The 14,319-nt window shown below is 44.2% G+C and overlaps 2 protein-coding genes across 2 annotated transcripts in view; one reads left to right on the forward strand and one right to left on the reverse strand.

Annotated features, from left to right (window-relative positions):
• The window catches only part of RDH10 (retinol dehydrogenase 10), a 33,503-nt gene extending 24,884 nt beyond the window's left edge, over positions 1-8,619 (reverse strand). The window contains exons 1-2 of the mRNA XM_049781834.1: positions 8,143-8,619; positions 6,262-6,497 (exon numbers count right to left, since the gene is read on the reverse strand). Coding sequence (XP_049637791.1) covers positions 6,262-6,497; positions 8,143-8,431 — 525 coding nt within the window. The 5' untranslated portion in view covers positions 8,432-8,619. The remainder of the gene's footprint in view (positions 1-6,261; positions 6,498-8,142) is intronic.
• Positions 8,620-10,519: 1,900 nt separating this feature from the next.
• On the forward strand, positions 10,520-13,740 carry RPL7 (ribosomal protein L7). The gene is made up of 7 exons (XM_049781840.1): positions 10,520-10,543; positions 11,305-11,482; positions 11,924-12,090; positions 12,753-12,890; positions 12,992-13,101; positions 13,189-13,398; positions 13,594-13,740. Exons 1-6 carry the CDS (start codon positions 10,530-10,532, stop codon positions 13,395-13,397), a joined length of 816 nt encoding a protein of 271 aa, XP_049637797.1. The 5' UTR covers positions 10,520-10,529; the 3' UTR covers position 13,398; positions 13,594-13,740.
• The last annotated feature ends 579 nt before the right edge of the window (positions 13,741-14,319 follow it).

The raw sequence follows: 14,319 nt of genomic DNA on the forward strand, positions 1-14,319 counted from the left end.
GAACAAAACAGGTTTCTCTCATAGAGAAGAGAGGAATGCAGTATTTAAGGTTAAAAAAACCAGTCAGTCTCATAACAACTCAAACATTAATGATTACCGACCATTCATGAGATATTAGGTACAGCCACTAATGTCTTTAAGTGCTACATTACTCAGATCTAGCTGGTGGGCTTTTACCTTTCCTGGATGGGTTTTAACTAAATAGACCTTAGACATTTAGATATAGATAAATGCCTAATTCAGTAATTAGTATTTTAAAACTGTGAAACCTTTTAAGTTAAGTGGTCTATTAATTAACTACCAATTATCTTGTCTGACTACCGTATCAATAGAAGTAAATTACAGACTAGCTATTTGACAGATTTAGTCCTTTACCATGCAAAATTTCCTCGGAACATAAAAGGCCTGGAGTTAAATGCTTTTGCTTCTCTTTTCTGGCTTATCAGGATGAATTTTGCTGCATATATATATATATATATATATATATATATATATATACAAAAACAAAAAACACAACTGCTGAAAATGAACTAAGACAAACTTTGCTTTTAGAAATAGCAAGATTCAGGGGCCGGGCGGTGGCGCTGGAGGTAAGGTGCCTGCCTTGCCTGCGCTAGCCTAGGACGGACCGCGGTTCGATCCTCCGGCGTCCCATATGGTCCCCCAAGAAGCCAGGAGCAACTTCTGAGCGCATAGCCAGGAGTAACCCCTGAGCGTCACAGGGTGTGGCCCAAAAACCAAAAACAAAACAAAAAAAAAAAAACAAAAGAAAAAAAGAAATAGCAAGATTCTCTTCTCTTAAAAATCACATGTGGGGCCCGGAGAGATAGCACAGCGGCGTTTGCCTTGCAAGCAGCCAATCCAGGACCAAAGGTGGTTCGTTCGAATCCCCGTGTCCCATATGGTCCCCCGTGCCTGCCAGGAGCTATTTCTGAGCAGACAGCCAGGAGTAACCCCTGAGCACCGCCGGGTGTGGCCCAAAAACAACAACAACAACAACAACAACAAAATCACATGTGAAGCTGAATTAATATTTTGGGGGTGATATGGAGTTTCAGGTACTGCAGAAAGGCCAACTTTCCATATTTCAAAGGGGAACAGAAAAGTAGTTTCAATTTTCTGCTTCGCATTAAGAGAGATCTAAGAGATGACTTATACAGTTATCCCAAAGTGAAAGTGCGCCGTATCACACAAATTCTCCATGATTTTGTCTTAACCATAACTATTGCCTAGAGCACACGTTAAAGCTCTCACTTCCCACCTGGTGACCAAAAAGGAGGTGCCGAGGTGAGATGCTGGTGACAGAACACTAAGTGAATACCACATAGACTGCAGGGCTATGTATCTGACTGCCAGGTCTGATGTTGAGAGGAATTGAAACAATAAAAGAAGGGAGTAACTTCTGTATCTCCACCCTGAGGCCTAGTCATCAAAAAATACGTATTGGGGCCGGAGTAGCACACAGCAGTAGGGCATTTGCCTTGCACGCAGACAACCAGGACAGACCTATGAGAGCTGCCGAGAATGGCCCAAAAACCCAACCCCCCAAAAACTGGCATCCAGAGACATGATACAGTGGTTGAAGGTGCTTGCCAAACTTCGTACAATCCCAGACACTGCATATGATCTCACAAGCATGGTCAGGAATTATCTTAAGGACAGAGCCCTTAAGGTGTACCCCAATCCCATTCACCTCTCCTAAAAGAATGGCTGATATACATTCCATCTGATATGAATCAAATTGATACATCTATACCAGCCTTCAAAATTGCTAGCTTGATACCAATGAGTGGAGTTAATATGCGACGTACAAGAATATACACAGGTAGAGAAGGGAAAAGGAAATTTTGTTGTGTAGAAAATGCGGATACAAAATAATGAATTGCGCCAGCCTCCTTTTGAAATTAAAAACCAATCTTACTCAGCTCAAAGATAGCTTACTTTCTAAAATGAAAATTCTCTGTAGAGTTTTTCTTCTAAATATTTTAGCAGAAGCTTACTTTTTATCATTCAACGTTTATTGGGTGATTGAAAAATAGGTTTCTATTTCAGGGGAAGACAAGTAATATGTGTATATAAATGCCTTCAGAGAGCTTGCTATCTTCTTTTGGACTCCAGGGAGACCTAATGCATAGGAAGTTATATCAAACAGCACGTACTATGTGCCCAAAGATGAGAATAACAACACAGTTCAAAGAAATCACTGTAAGAAAAGCCCTGGACAATGCATTTAATTGGACAAGGCATGAACAAGGCATTTCATTGCAGCCTCCCTGTAACATAAGGAGTCGTACAGAATGGTCTTGAAGAATCTTTGCAGCTTTCATAGGCAAAAAAAAAACAAGAAATGCCAGGAGAGGGGTGGAGTAGAGTAGGAAGATTATCAGAAGAATTTGAAGGAGGACTTAAAAGGTAAGTGAAGTGGAAGGATACAGGGGTAACAGACTGAGGAATCATTCCAAAGTAGTACCCACAATTCTTTAGTGGACATTTGCATGGCATTCTATTTCATAGCACCTAACTTTAACTGAGTCAGAACCAAATCCACTTTATTATTCTATGAAAATAGATATAAACTGCTACTTAAAAGTTTTCCCAAGTGATCTGTTCAAACGATTGAAAAAGTCTTTTCTCAACTGATCCACTAGTTAAAAACGTGTCGAGCAACTTCTTTTCCCCACCCAGAGATAGAAAAAAAAAAGACGTCAGTTATTTTTTCTGGAAATAAAACACATGCCAGTGCCAATAATATATCTTTGAACAAGTTACCACGGACATTTTCACCTATGAGGACTACTGAAAAGGAAGCTGAATTCTGGTGGCTCTGACATCACTTAACCCCCTCATCCTGCTGCCCTATCCAAAAAAAAAAAAAAAAGAAAAAAGAAAAAAGAAAAAAATACATTAAAAAAAAGGCATTAAGTTTCATAAATTTTAATTATTATATTTTAACTTTTGAAGGTTTGTAAGCCTTGGAACAATGTCAGAATTCCAACTCAAAAATGAATTTTCTGACTCAATATTGAAAATAAATTCTTAAGTTTAGATGCTTCAGAGAAAAACAGCTGGAGAATTCAGGAGCCTCCCATATTTTAATATGAAGTGACGTCATATGGCCAAGGCTTCCAAGAACTCCCTAAATTGTGTAGTTAAGCAATATCTTGAAGTAAAGTAAGGACTCTATATCATAATATATGTGATACATATAGATGATATATATAGAGATGATATCCAGGTATATCATCTATATATCCAACACCAGAATAATTTTTCTATTAAACATTTGATTTTTCTTTTACATTAGGAAGCAGTTTGATGTCATGAGTACTTTAAATCAATTGGCATGCATTTCATAAGTCTATGAATTTTCTATGTTTAACACACTACTAAATTCCCACTCATTTTTATAGGGTGTCTAGAGAAGCTTCTTTCCTATACTTAGATGCCAATTTTATGAGGCTTCTTTAGGAATCTGATTACCTTTGTATAATTCTAATCATAAGGAGAAATGCAAAACGGCTAAACTGATTTTGTGTGGGTTAAAGTTAACAGATTTGCATATGTGCATCATCTGGGTCAAAGGGTGTGGGAAACCAATCTTGGTCTAAGAGTTATAACTAGTTTAACAGTGATTGAATATCTATCTGTTCAAGATGACAAGCTGACCAATAACTGGACTTTCTGTGGCATATTCATCTTTACCATATGTCCATCTATGTAAATACTGCAGTCTATGTAATTCACACAGTGACTTAAAAGTTAGAATAAATCTAATTTATTTATAATGATTTTTATTCTTTTTTTTTCGGTCACACTTGTTTGATGCTCAGGGGTTACTCCTGGCTAAGCGCTCAGAAATTGCCCCTGGCTTGCGGGGACCATATGGGACAATGGGGGATCAAACCGTGGTCCTTCCTTGGCTAGCACTTGCAAGGCAGACACCTTACCTCTAGCGCCACCTCACCGGCCCCATGATTTTTATTCTTAAAAGTAATCGGGCCCGGAAAGATAGCACAGCGGCGTTTGCCTTGCAAGCAGCCGATCCAGGACCAGAGGTGGTTGGTTCGAATCCCAGTGTCGCATATGGTCCCCCATGCCTGCCAGGAGCTATTTCTGAGCGGACAGCCAGGAGTAACCCCTGAGCACCGCCGGGTGTGGCCCAAAAACCAAAAACAAAACAAAACAAAACAAAAAAACAACCAAAAAAACCAAAAGTAATCATTATAAACATAAAATGTTAAGAAACTATATTTCAAATTTAGTTGAATTGTCTTTTACTCACTTGACACATCCCTTTGTCATTTACTACCAGTTCTTGTGAACCTAAACAAGGCCATTTAGTTTTCAACCCCACTGCATGTAATGTACACACACACACACACACACACACACACACACACACATGCACACATGTTGTGCATACATTACTTTCCCTCAAACCATATTTTGGCATTTTCCTTACTCATTTAAAATATAGATGTGTTGGGGCTAGAGTACAGTAGGTAGAATTCTTGCCTTGCACTTGGCTAACCTGGGTTTGATCCCCAGCAGGAACTGCTGAGGTCTCCCAAGAACTGCTGAGAGACTCCAGAGCAAAGCCAGGAAGAGCCTTGAGTAGTCAGTCAGGTGTGGCCCAAATGTTAATGTTAATTGCTAGAGATTTATAAAAATAAATAAATAAATAAAAATGAAGTTTATATTTAAAAATAAAATTATTAAAATAGCTTCCTCTAGGATCAGAGAAAAAGTCTGATGTCTGAAGAGCAACATTTAAAAAAGTATTTCAAAAGCTAGATTAAGTTTTTAAACAATTTTAAGCATTGCAGCTTAATGTTACCTGTTAGGAGAAATAGTACAGCGGGTAGGGTGCCTGCTTCAGTGCAAAGAGTGATGAATGCAGAGCCAGGAGTAAGCCTGAGTACTGCCAGGTGTGACCCATCTCCCACCCTCTCACTACCCACCTCAAAAGAAGCAGTTCTATATTGGATTCTCTGAGAAGACTAATTGGCTTATTGAGGGTGGTAGGGGACAAAACAAATCTTCTTTCTTTAGAGGTCCTACCTCCTGTCAAAGGGAAAGGGAAAATACTACGGAGGAAGAAAAGCATAAAGTGGGTCAGCAATCTGGTGGCACGGGAGAACATCACATCAAGCATTATCAAAGGTATGTTCAGCTGAAAAACTACTAAGAGTTTTTCTCCAGAGAAGATGCCACATCACAGCCTGCCTTCCAACACCCCAAGTTATTTATCCTTAGATGATCGGTCATTCTGATGGTTAGGGACTGCGATCGATAAGTACCTGGCTCACCAGCCTCACAATTCTTTCTCTGATTCTGAAGAATGACTGTAGTCCTCTCAGGGAATTGCCTATTCTCATAAGGCAGGCTTTTCCCCCAATTCCCACCAACGCTGAAACTTGAATTCAAGACCTGACAACTGCCAGGCATGTACTCTCTACCACTGAGTCACATCCCTAGTCCCAAACAGGCATCTTTTAAGTCAGTACTTCCCAAGAGGTCAATGCCAGCTGGGATGGGAAGAGAAGAGGGAAACCTGGAACAAGATGGGAGGATTTGGATTCAATTGGGGGGTGCTTTCTGTTCACTGAAGGGAGGTAGATTTCCAGGTGGCAGAGCGATTTATTTTCCTGAAAAGGAGGCAATAGGCTAAATAAATATGGGCACCTCTGTTTTAAGTTGAGAGAGTTCAAAGATGTGTCAAAACAGGATCATTCCACAGACCCAGTGGATAGTAGTAAATGGCGTTAAAGTGACTGCCAGGGTGGCCTGACGACTCCCAATGGACCACAAAAGCTGATCTCAGAATCTTTGGCACTTTCTAAAATGTGGCTGAGCAATGATTTGGAAGTCTAAACTCTGACTTTAGGAATTCATAAGAACAACCAATGTTTTACAAATTCAACAGAAAGTAAAATAAATAAACCCAGGATTTTATGCTCCCTCTTGTTATTTCTATGGCAATCTTTCAAACTAGCTCAAAACCTTCAGTCTTTTACCATCTCAAGAAACACTGAATTGGGGGAAGAAAGAAAACAAGGATTTAATCAGAACTGGCTTATACTCTGATTCATGGAGTGGGGTTGGGGTTTTTTGGGGAGAATATTAGGCAGCTTTGAGGTGAAAGATTACAGGTGGCTTTAGACTGAAGTTCTGAAGGCTGAAGGTTCTGAAGGCTCTGTCTCTTTCCAACCTTTTCATTGAGGAGGGCCCAGTCATAAAAACAAGGATGTTTATATTTACCCAGAAGTGTGCGTGGCAATTGACCATCATGGTTCTCTCAATGAGCTCATCGGGACATTCCAGAAGATGATGCCCAGAGACCACGCCAGCATTATTGACCAGGACTGACACCTCGCCGACCTCCTTCCGGACCCTTTCTGCAGTCAGGTAGACATTCTCCCTCTTTCCCACATCACAGGTATAGGTAAAAACCTGCAAGTTACAGGGGGGCAGAATTTCTTCCTCACCATTTCCAGCTGTCCTCAGAAGTCCAGAGAGGTTGTGGGGAAGGGGGAGGAAAGAAACAGAGAAAGGGAAGAGTGCAAAATGTGAGTCACGTGGCCATCAGGAGGACAAAGATCACACAAAACAAAAATACTACAGTGAGCTTCAGATTTCTCACACCGTAAGGCTTGCCAGTGACTGACCTTACAGCTGCCTTCCTCCCCAAAACGTCTTTGGGAATTCCAGTAATTTACCGGATAACTTTGCTTAGGGGGAAATCATGTCATTGTGACAAGCCCAAGACCTCCTGGGATCAGCTCCATGGAGCTAAGCTAAAGACACCTGGAAAGAACTGATCTCAGCCCAGGGAAAAAATATCCCTTCCTCCCCAAAACATCCTTTCCACACTTTTTTTCAGGGGGTAAAAAGTGGTCCAAAGAGCTTCAATCTTAAGTATGAGTATTCTCAAAATAGAAACTCACCATAAGGCTCACAAATCAAAACTGTAATTACTAATCATCTAAATTCACTTAAAGTCAAGAAATGAGCCTGAAGCTTCTCAGAATGAAAAAAAAAAAAGTACAACAGCCACTTGGCTTGTTCTAATTGCAATGACTGGACACCACTAAAAAGCAAGCACGCCCACAGGAAAATCAAGCGTACAGGTAAATACACAATTTCACTAGGTAAAAAGTCTACATAAAACCCAGGAAAACATGTAATTCTCATTGAGGTTTTGGCTCAAGAGCAGAGCAATCTATCATCGCCACTCCCTCACGCTATTATTCAAAGCCTAACGTCTTGCCCTTTGATTTTCGGACCTAAAAGACTGCTGCCAATAATTTTGGTGGCAAAAGATCCGTGCTGGGGTGGGGTGGTGCCCTGAGTTAATCTTGTCAAAAAGCAAAACAAAACAAGACCTATTATCAAATCCCTTCAACCAATATTTAGGACTGCCTACTCTCTCCTAGCTTAAAAAAAAAAACCAAAACCTTAGATTCCAATTGATCAATATTTTTGGGTCGATTTTTTGGGATTACCCAAAAATACTCATGGACAACACTTACCAAAAAAAATTTTTTTTTGGGGGGGGGCACTTTGAGCACTTTCCCTTCGGAGACAGGACATCTTTCAAAATCAGCAGGACATGTAACTAAAAACACTTATCTTTCTGCTGAAACAGTGTCATGATTTCCCACCCCCCCCACCCCCGGCGGCTAAAGTTAAAGAGTGAAATCATCAATGCGGCTTAGTCTTACACGCTTCTGACCCAATGGGAAGGAACAATTCAGACTTGGGTCTGTCCAGAGTCTGGTGAGCACTTTTTCTGTAGAGTTTGCCCCTTTTGGGCCATCGCAAGCAAGCTTCTTTTTTTTTTAGCCTTCCAACCCTGGACCACCAGTTCAGTTCTTTAGGTCTTTTTGATTCCCTAAGTGGTGATGATGGAGTAGGGGAAAAAAGGGGGGGCATCCTAGGGACCCCCCAGAACTCCGCAGTGCGCTCCAATTTTAACCCTAAGGGTACCATGGGAGTGCCTTTATCGAAGGGCAACAACATCCCAGTTTCTTTTTTCCAAGAGAGAGGGGGTGTGTGGAAGGGATCGCTTGGTCTTGGAGAGTTGGGGTGCCTGCCAAGCCCATGCCCTCCCTCCCTCCCCAATCAATACCCCAAGTTTACCTTGCAACGCCGCGGCGTCGGCCGCCTCCAGGTCCCGGTAGATGTGTCGCACCATGCCGGCCGTCTCCTCGTTGCTCTGGGTGTTGATGTCCCAGAGGACCAGCAGAGCCCGGCGCCGGGCGAACTCCAGGGCGAAGAGGCGGCCCAGGCCGCTGCCCGCGCCCGTGATGAGACACACCTGGCCGGCCACGCTCTTCTCCTTGGGGCGCACCAGCCAGCGCGCGGCCGCCAGCACGAAGGCCCAGAGCACTTTGAACGTGACCACGAAGAACTCCACCACGATGTTCATCGTGCCGACCCGCTCGATGCCCGCCGGCCCGCGTCCTGGCCTGGCCTCGAGGAGCTCCCCGCGGAGCGCCTGTCACCCGCGGCCGGGCCAGCCGGGACCCTGGCAGGAAGGCGTGCAAGGACCCGCCGGGGGAGTTGTGCAAAGCCCCGCCGGTGCCCCTCGTGGCTGGAGCCCAGGACTTTCCCCCTGATCGGATCTGCCCTTTGCTTTCCCTTCCTTCCTTCCTTCCTTCCTTCCTTCCCGGGCTGTGTCTGGCCCCGAGTGTCTGCCTGGACGCCTGGACAGTCTGCTCCCCGGTCCCCGCTGCAAGCAAGCAAGCAAGCAAGCAAGCAAGCAAGCAAGCAAGCAAGCAAGCAAGCAAGCAAGCAAGGGGCGGTGACAGCCGCGAGTTGCTACTAGAAGGACTTAGGCGGTGCGCGCTGCCCGCGTGTGCCAAGTCACCAGCAGCAGTTGCAGCAGCCCGAGCTGAGCTGGGCTTGCTTGGGGGGTCCCCTCCTCGGTCCCCTGGGGATGGGCGATGATGAGAATAGTGATGATTATGATGCCCCCCAAATAGCTCAGCTCAGCGGGGTGGGGAGAGGGACGTGGCCTGGCGTGGGACTGACTTGTCAAGTCGCCCCAAGTTATTGCGAGAGAGAGAGAGACAGACAGAGAATCCCGGGGACCCCCTGGCAGCCCCCCCAAGAGAGAGTGAGAGAGAGAGAGAGAGAGAGAGAGAGAGAGAGAGAGAGAGAGAGAGAGAGAGAGAGAGAGAGAGAGAGAGAGAGAGTTTGGAGAGAGGAAAGAGAGAGCGCGCAAAGAGAGAGCAACAGAGAGTCGGTGCAGGCGAGCGAGCGAGCGCTGCCCAACGGCTCTGGCTCTGCCCAGCCCGAGGTCTCGTGTCTCGCCGTCCCCCCAAACCACCCCGCACGCTGTCACTCGGACCCGGGACCCCGCATCGCAAGCGCGCCCTGTGCACGCCAGGGAGCCTGTGAGCGGGCTGCCACGCTCGGCGCTATATAAGCAAGCCGACGCGACCCGCCGGGAAGGAAGAGCTCGGGAAGGCGGCCTCGGCCTCGGCCCTGCCTCCCGCCCTCCAGCCCTCCTCCCCGCCCTCCTCCCACTTGCCATCCCTCCTCCCGCCCCCTCCCATCTCTCCTCCCCTCTCTCCTCCCACGTCCCCTCCTCTTCTCCCTCCTCCCCTCCTGCCATCCCTCCTCCTCGTCCTCCCCTCCATCCCTCCACCCCGTCCTCCCCTCTCTCTTCCCCTCCCTCCTGCTCCCCTCCCTCGGGCATGGCCCTAGCCTCGAGGCTCCAGACCAGGGCTGTCCCACTTCCCGCCTGCCGGGCTGGCCGCGGTCGCCCCGAGCGCCGGCCCTGCTCGCCACTTGCTTCACTTAGACGCCGATCAGGCTTTGCGGAAGACAGCCCCATCAAGCTGGAGTAGGACGAGGACCTCGGGAAGGACCCCGGAAGTGCGGCTATGGAAATGGAGGAGGGTGCTAGGGTGCCTAGAGGCAAAAAAGGCGCTGAGAAGCGAAATGTCGGGAAAACACTCGGAAAATGAGCCCCCCCAAAAGGAACACTAATTGTCTGAGTAGCATCACCGTGTCAAGAGGGATGGCCAACCGGGAATGTAGCCCTTCTTGCATTCAGGACGAGTGCCTGGGGGCGAAGGGCATGCTCGGATTTGTAGTTTTCAAGGGCGAGGGAGCGAAGGGCATGCTGGGATTTGTAGTTTTTCAAGGACGGGGGAGCGACGGGCATGCTGGGATTTGTAGTTTTCTGGGAAAGGCCGTGCCACTGGAGTAATTGACGAGGGGCGGTTTAGCCATTGCCTGTCAACGTAGCCTATAAATTAGGACCCCGTGTAGTTAAGGTGTCATTAATCTTGCTTCAGGTCTTATTGCTCAGTCATACACAACTGTGACCTCAAATCTTAATTGTCAGAGGCTGAATCAGGGGCAGTTCTTAACTTTGCCTCTCTCAGGCGAGTTCTTAGTTCTGGATTTTTTCCGGCTTCTGCGAGGACACCTATGCCTCGTGGGGGCTTTGGACGCGCGTACGTCTTTAAGTGGCTAGTGCGCATGCGCCGACTTCCTCTTTTCCGACTGGAACCATGGAGGGCGCAGAGTAGGTGGCTCTTGATGTCTTCCAAAATCCTTCTCCATCCCCGAAAGCAGAGCCCTTTGGGCTCATTTCTCCCCGAACTAGTCGTAGCTCGAACCTTTCCACTCTTGATCTGTGCTTTTGTGACGCTGTTTGACGCTTTCTTGGTCATTTTTAGCTCATAATGGGGGCCAAGCTGTCTTTGGGGCGGAAGGGTTTTGAGGCTGGGCTGGGAATGAGGTTGAAGATTGAATGGGTGAAAAATTGCTAATTTGAGTGGAGAAGTAGAATGATCTGAGTCAGAATCTTAGAATATAGTAATACTAATGTTACAATAGTGATATCAATATAATAATACTGAGTATAACAATTTCAGAGTCAGTCTGGTTCATTTTGAGTCGCTTTAGGCCCTGCACGGCATATCAGGCCTTTCCTCTTGAGCATGTGGCTCCTGGGATTTGATCCTGTTTGGTAGCTGAAGATTTTCGTGTTTTAGAATGTTAAGGTGCATTAAAACTCTGGGATCCCCAGATGGATAGTATAGTTGAGCAGGCCTTGCTGATGGCTCGTTTCAATAGACGGTGTCGTGATGGTGAGTGTTGAAGTTTCATCTACAGATGCAAGTTTCTAGCCTAGAAATCAGCTTAAAAAATTAGCCTCTTGACCTGCATTACAGAAATAAGCAAAGGTATCAGTAATCCAATGTTAGGGAACAAGAAAGTGCTCCATGTTTTAGCTCGGTGATGCAGTGCTTTGAGCACTTTTTTTTTTTTTGCTGACCATAGAGACAAGAAAAAGAAGGCTCCTGCTAAGCAAGAGAAGGCTCCTGCTAAGCCAGCAGCAGCAGCAAAATTAGAGAAGAAAAAGAAGCTTCCTGATGTTCCAGAAACCTTGAAGAAAAAGCGCAAGAATTTTGCAGAGCTGAAGATTAAGCGCCTGAGAAAGAAGTTTGCCCAAAAGATGGTAATATATTTTTTTCTTCCAGAACGGCTTCCAGCATGGCCAGAGATCAGAGGCCTGGTTTGGGGTGTGGGGATGTGCTAGAAAATGAGGTGGATGTCTTTCAGTTGTTTACACACCCCTTCCCCCGTGTTTGTTTGATATTGCTAATGGGGGGGGGGGTTAAAGATGATTTTTTTTAAAGCTTCTTATTGAGGTCATTGTGAATGACAAGTTTTTCACAGTTGTGTCTCAGATGTTTTGTGACAATGAATTAGGGCCATTTCTATGACTTCCATAGTTCCCCGCATGCATCCCACACCTCTCCACCCTTAGCTCCCTGGACTACTGGTATAACAGGTCCATTTTGTGTTTTGCTTGTTAATAGTTTGGGTCTCTTGATTCTGTTGTCATTGACTTTGGCTTGCGTATTTAGATCTGACCTTAAAGATGATTGTTTTGCAGCTTCGAAAGGCAAGGAGAAAGCTGATCTATGAAAAAGCTAAGCATTATCACAAGGAGTATAGACAGATGTACAGGACAGAGATTCGGATGGCTAGAATGGCAAGAAAAGCTGGCAACTTTTACGTTCCTGCTGAACCCAAATTGGCTTTTGTCATCAGGATCAGAGGGTGAGTTCCTTTCCAATGCATTCAGATTTTAAAGCGAAGGCTTCACAGTTGTGACAGATGAAGTAAAGAAAACCTAGGAGATTGTAATGGATAGGGTTCTTGATTTACACACCAATCCCAGTTCAATCTCCTGTGTTCCATTTTGCTTCTATGTCCCACCAGGAATAAACTGAACACTGCTCAACATCCCTTTCTACCTCCCCCAAATAAAATACAAAGGGATTTGTTTTTATAGTTCAGTTGTAAGCCCTGTGCTCTGCTCCCCCATCAATTCTAAGTGATCACATGATTATGTCTAAGTTAGGATCCTGAAAATTTTGACAACAGTGAAAGATTTCTAAGCAGTGATGTGTACACATACATTCCCCAATTCAAAATTAACCACTTGATAAATGTTGGTGTTTGGGGGGGGAGGAAAGTTTGACAAGCCATGCTCCTCTATTTGAAAGTTTCAGTGCCCTGGATATTTACCTGAAAATAATAAAAAAAAAATGGTGGCTTCATTTACTAAAGATAAAAGTACATTTAGAAAACTGCTAGGGAAATGGCAGTGCCTTGGAATGGAAATAGGGGTGGTGATAATTTTGCACTGGTATTTTTGTCTATTTAGGTGGGTCTTAAGTGGTCCAAAACTAAGTCTGCTAAATTCCTTGTCATTGCAGTATCAATGGTGTGAGCCCTAAGGTCCGAAAGGTGCTGCAACTTCTTCGCCTTCGCCAGATCTTCAATGGCACCTTTGTTAAGCTGAACAAGGCTTCAATTAACATGCTGAGGATTGTAGAACCCTATATTGCGTGGGGGTATGTCTTTACTTTCTGTTTGATAAATTGGCTGCTAGCATGGTTTCAGTTTTTTGATTAGTAATGAACTTTGGTCATGTTTTATGTTTTTCATATTTTAGGTATCCAAACCTGAAGTCAGTAAATGAGTTGATCTATAAGCGTGGTTATGGCAAAATCCACAAGAAGCGAATTGCCCTAACAGATAATGCATTGATTGCCAGAACTCTTGGTAAGCTTTATGTTCTGCCCTATTGTTTGTTGAATGTCAGATTTCATAAGTTTTGCAAACAACAGTTTCACTAATCTTAATGTTCAGGTAAATATGGCATTGTTTGCATGGAAGATCTGATTCATGAGATCTACACTGTTGGAAAACGCTTCAAAGAGGCAAACAACTTCCTCTGGCCCTTTAAGTTATCTTCTCCTCGAGGTGGGATGAAGAAAAAGACCACCCATTTTGTAGAAGGTGGAGATGCTGGCAACAGGGAAGACCAGATCAACCGGCTGATTAGACGGATGAACTAAGGTGAGTGGCTACATCCTCAGAAGTTTGATTTTAGTATAGAATATTGGTAATCATATTATGGGTTGGGTTTGAACTCTAGTGGGAAAAGGGAGGAAATCTACATGAAGAACAGAAACTAACTTGCTGTTGTCTATGACTTTGATATTAAGCCTAGCTTTTAGATAACATTAAATTTTTTTTCTCTTTTCCTTTTAGGTACCTACCATATTTTTGTAATCTGGTCAATCAATAAACAATTGCTTTCAAATTGGAATAGAATTGGTGATCCTTTTTTGCTAAACTTTTTTGCAGTCTCTTACCTGTTAAGGCAATTCTTTACAAATAAATTAAGTCAGAATGATAGACTGTTGATGCCTGTAAAACTAAGGTCTGTTCTGTTTTGTGAAAACATTTCTGGGTTTAGTTAAAAAACTCCTGTACAAAGAGAACTTGAGTTGAGCTATTGAGTTAACAGAAATGGGTATAATAAAACTAAGACAAAAACATAAAATTGGGCATTCCATAAATAATTATCTGTTATCTTAGCTAGACTTCTGAAATAGGAGTGACTAGAGAACAATGGCTTCAGTATTCCAGAAGCAGATTCGATCAAAGGCACTGCTTCCTTTGATGTGGTCCATAAAATAAGTGAATATAATGAAAGTTGACATTTATTGTCCTTGTTGGTGTGCCCATGGCTATGGTGCAATGTGGAAAGAGCAGTTTTGACATATTAGCTGTTTACTTGAAACAGTGCACAAAAAAATAACAACTATTCTGTTCTGTCTTTATAGGTGTGGGCCAAGAGCATCTTAGGCACGATTTGCCTGGCCCAGCAAATCACAGAGCAGCACCCAGCATTGCATAGATAATTTTGGGGGGGGAGGACATTTTGGTTTTTTGGGTTCAGACCAAAACTACTTAATTCTATCCCTCAGTGCC

The sequence above is a fragment of the Suncus etruscus genome, chromosome 10 (assembly GCF_024139225.1).
Source record: "Suncus etruscus isolate mSunEtr1 chromosome 10, mSunEtr1.pri.cur, whole genome shotgun sequence".
NCBI lineage: Eukaryota > Metazoa > Chordata > Mammalia > Eulipotyphla > Soricidae > Suncus > Suncus etruscus.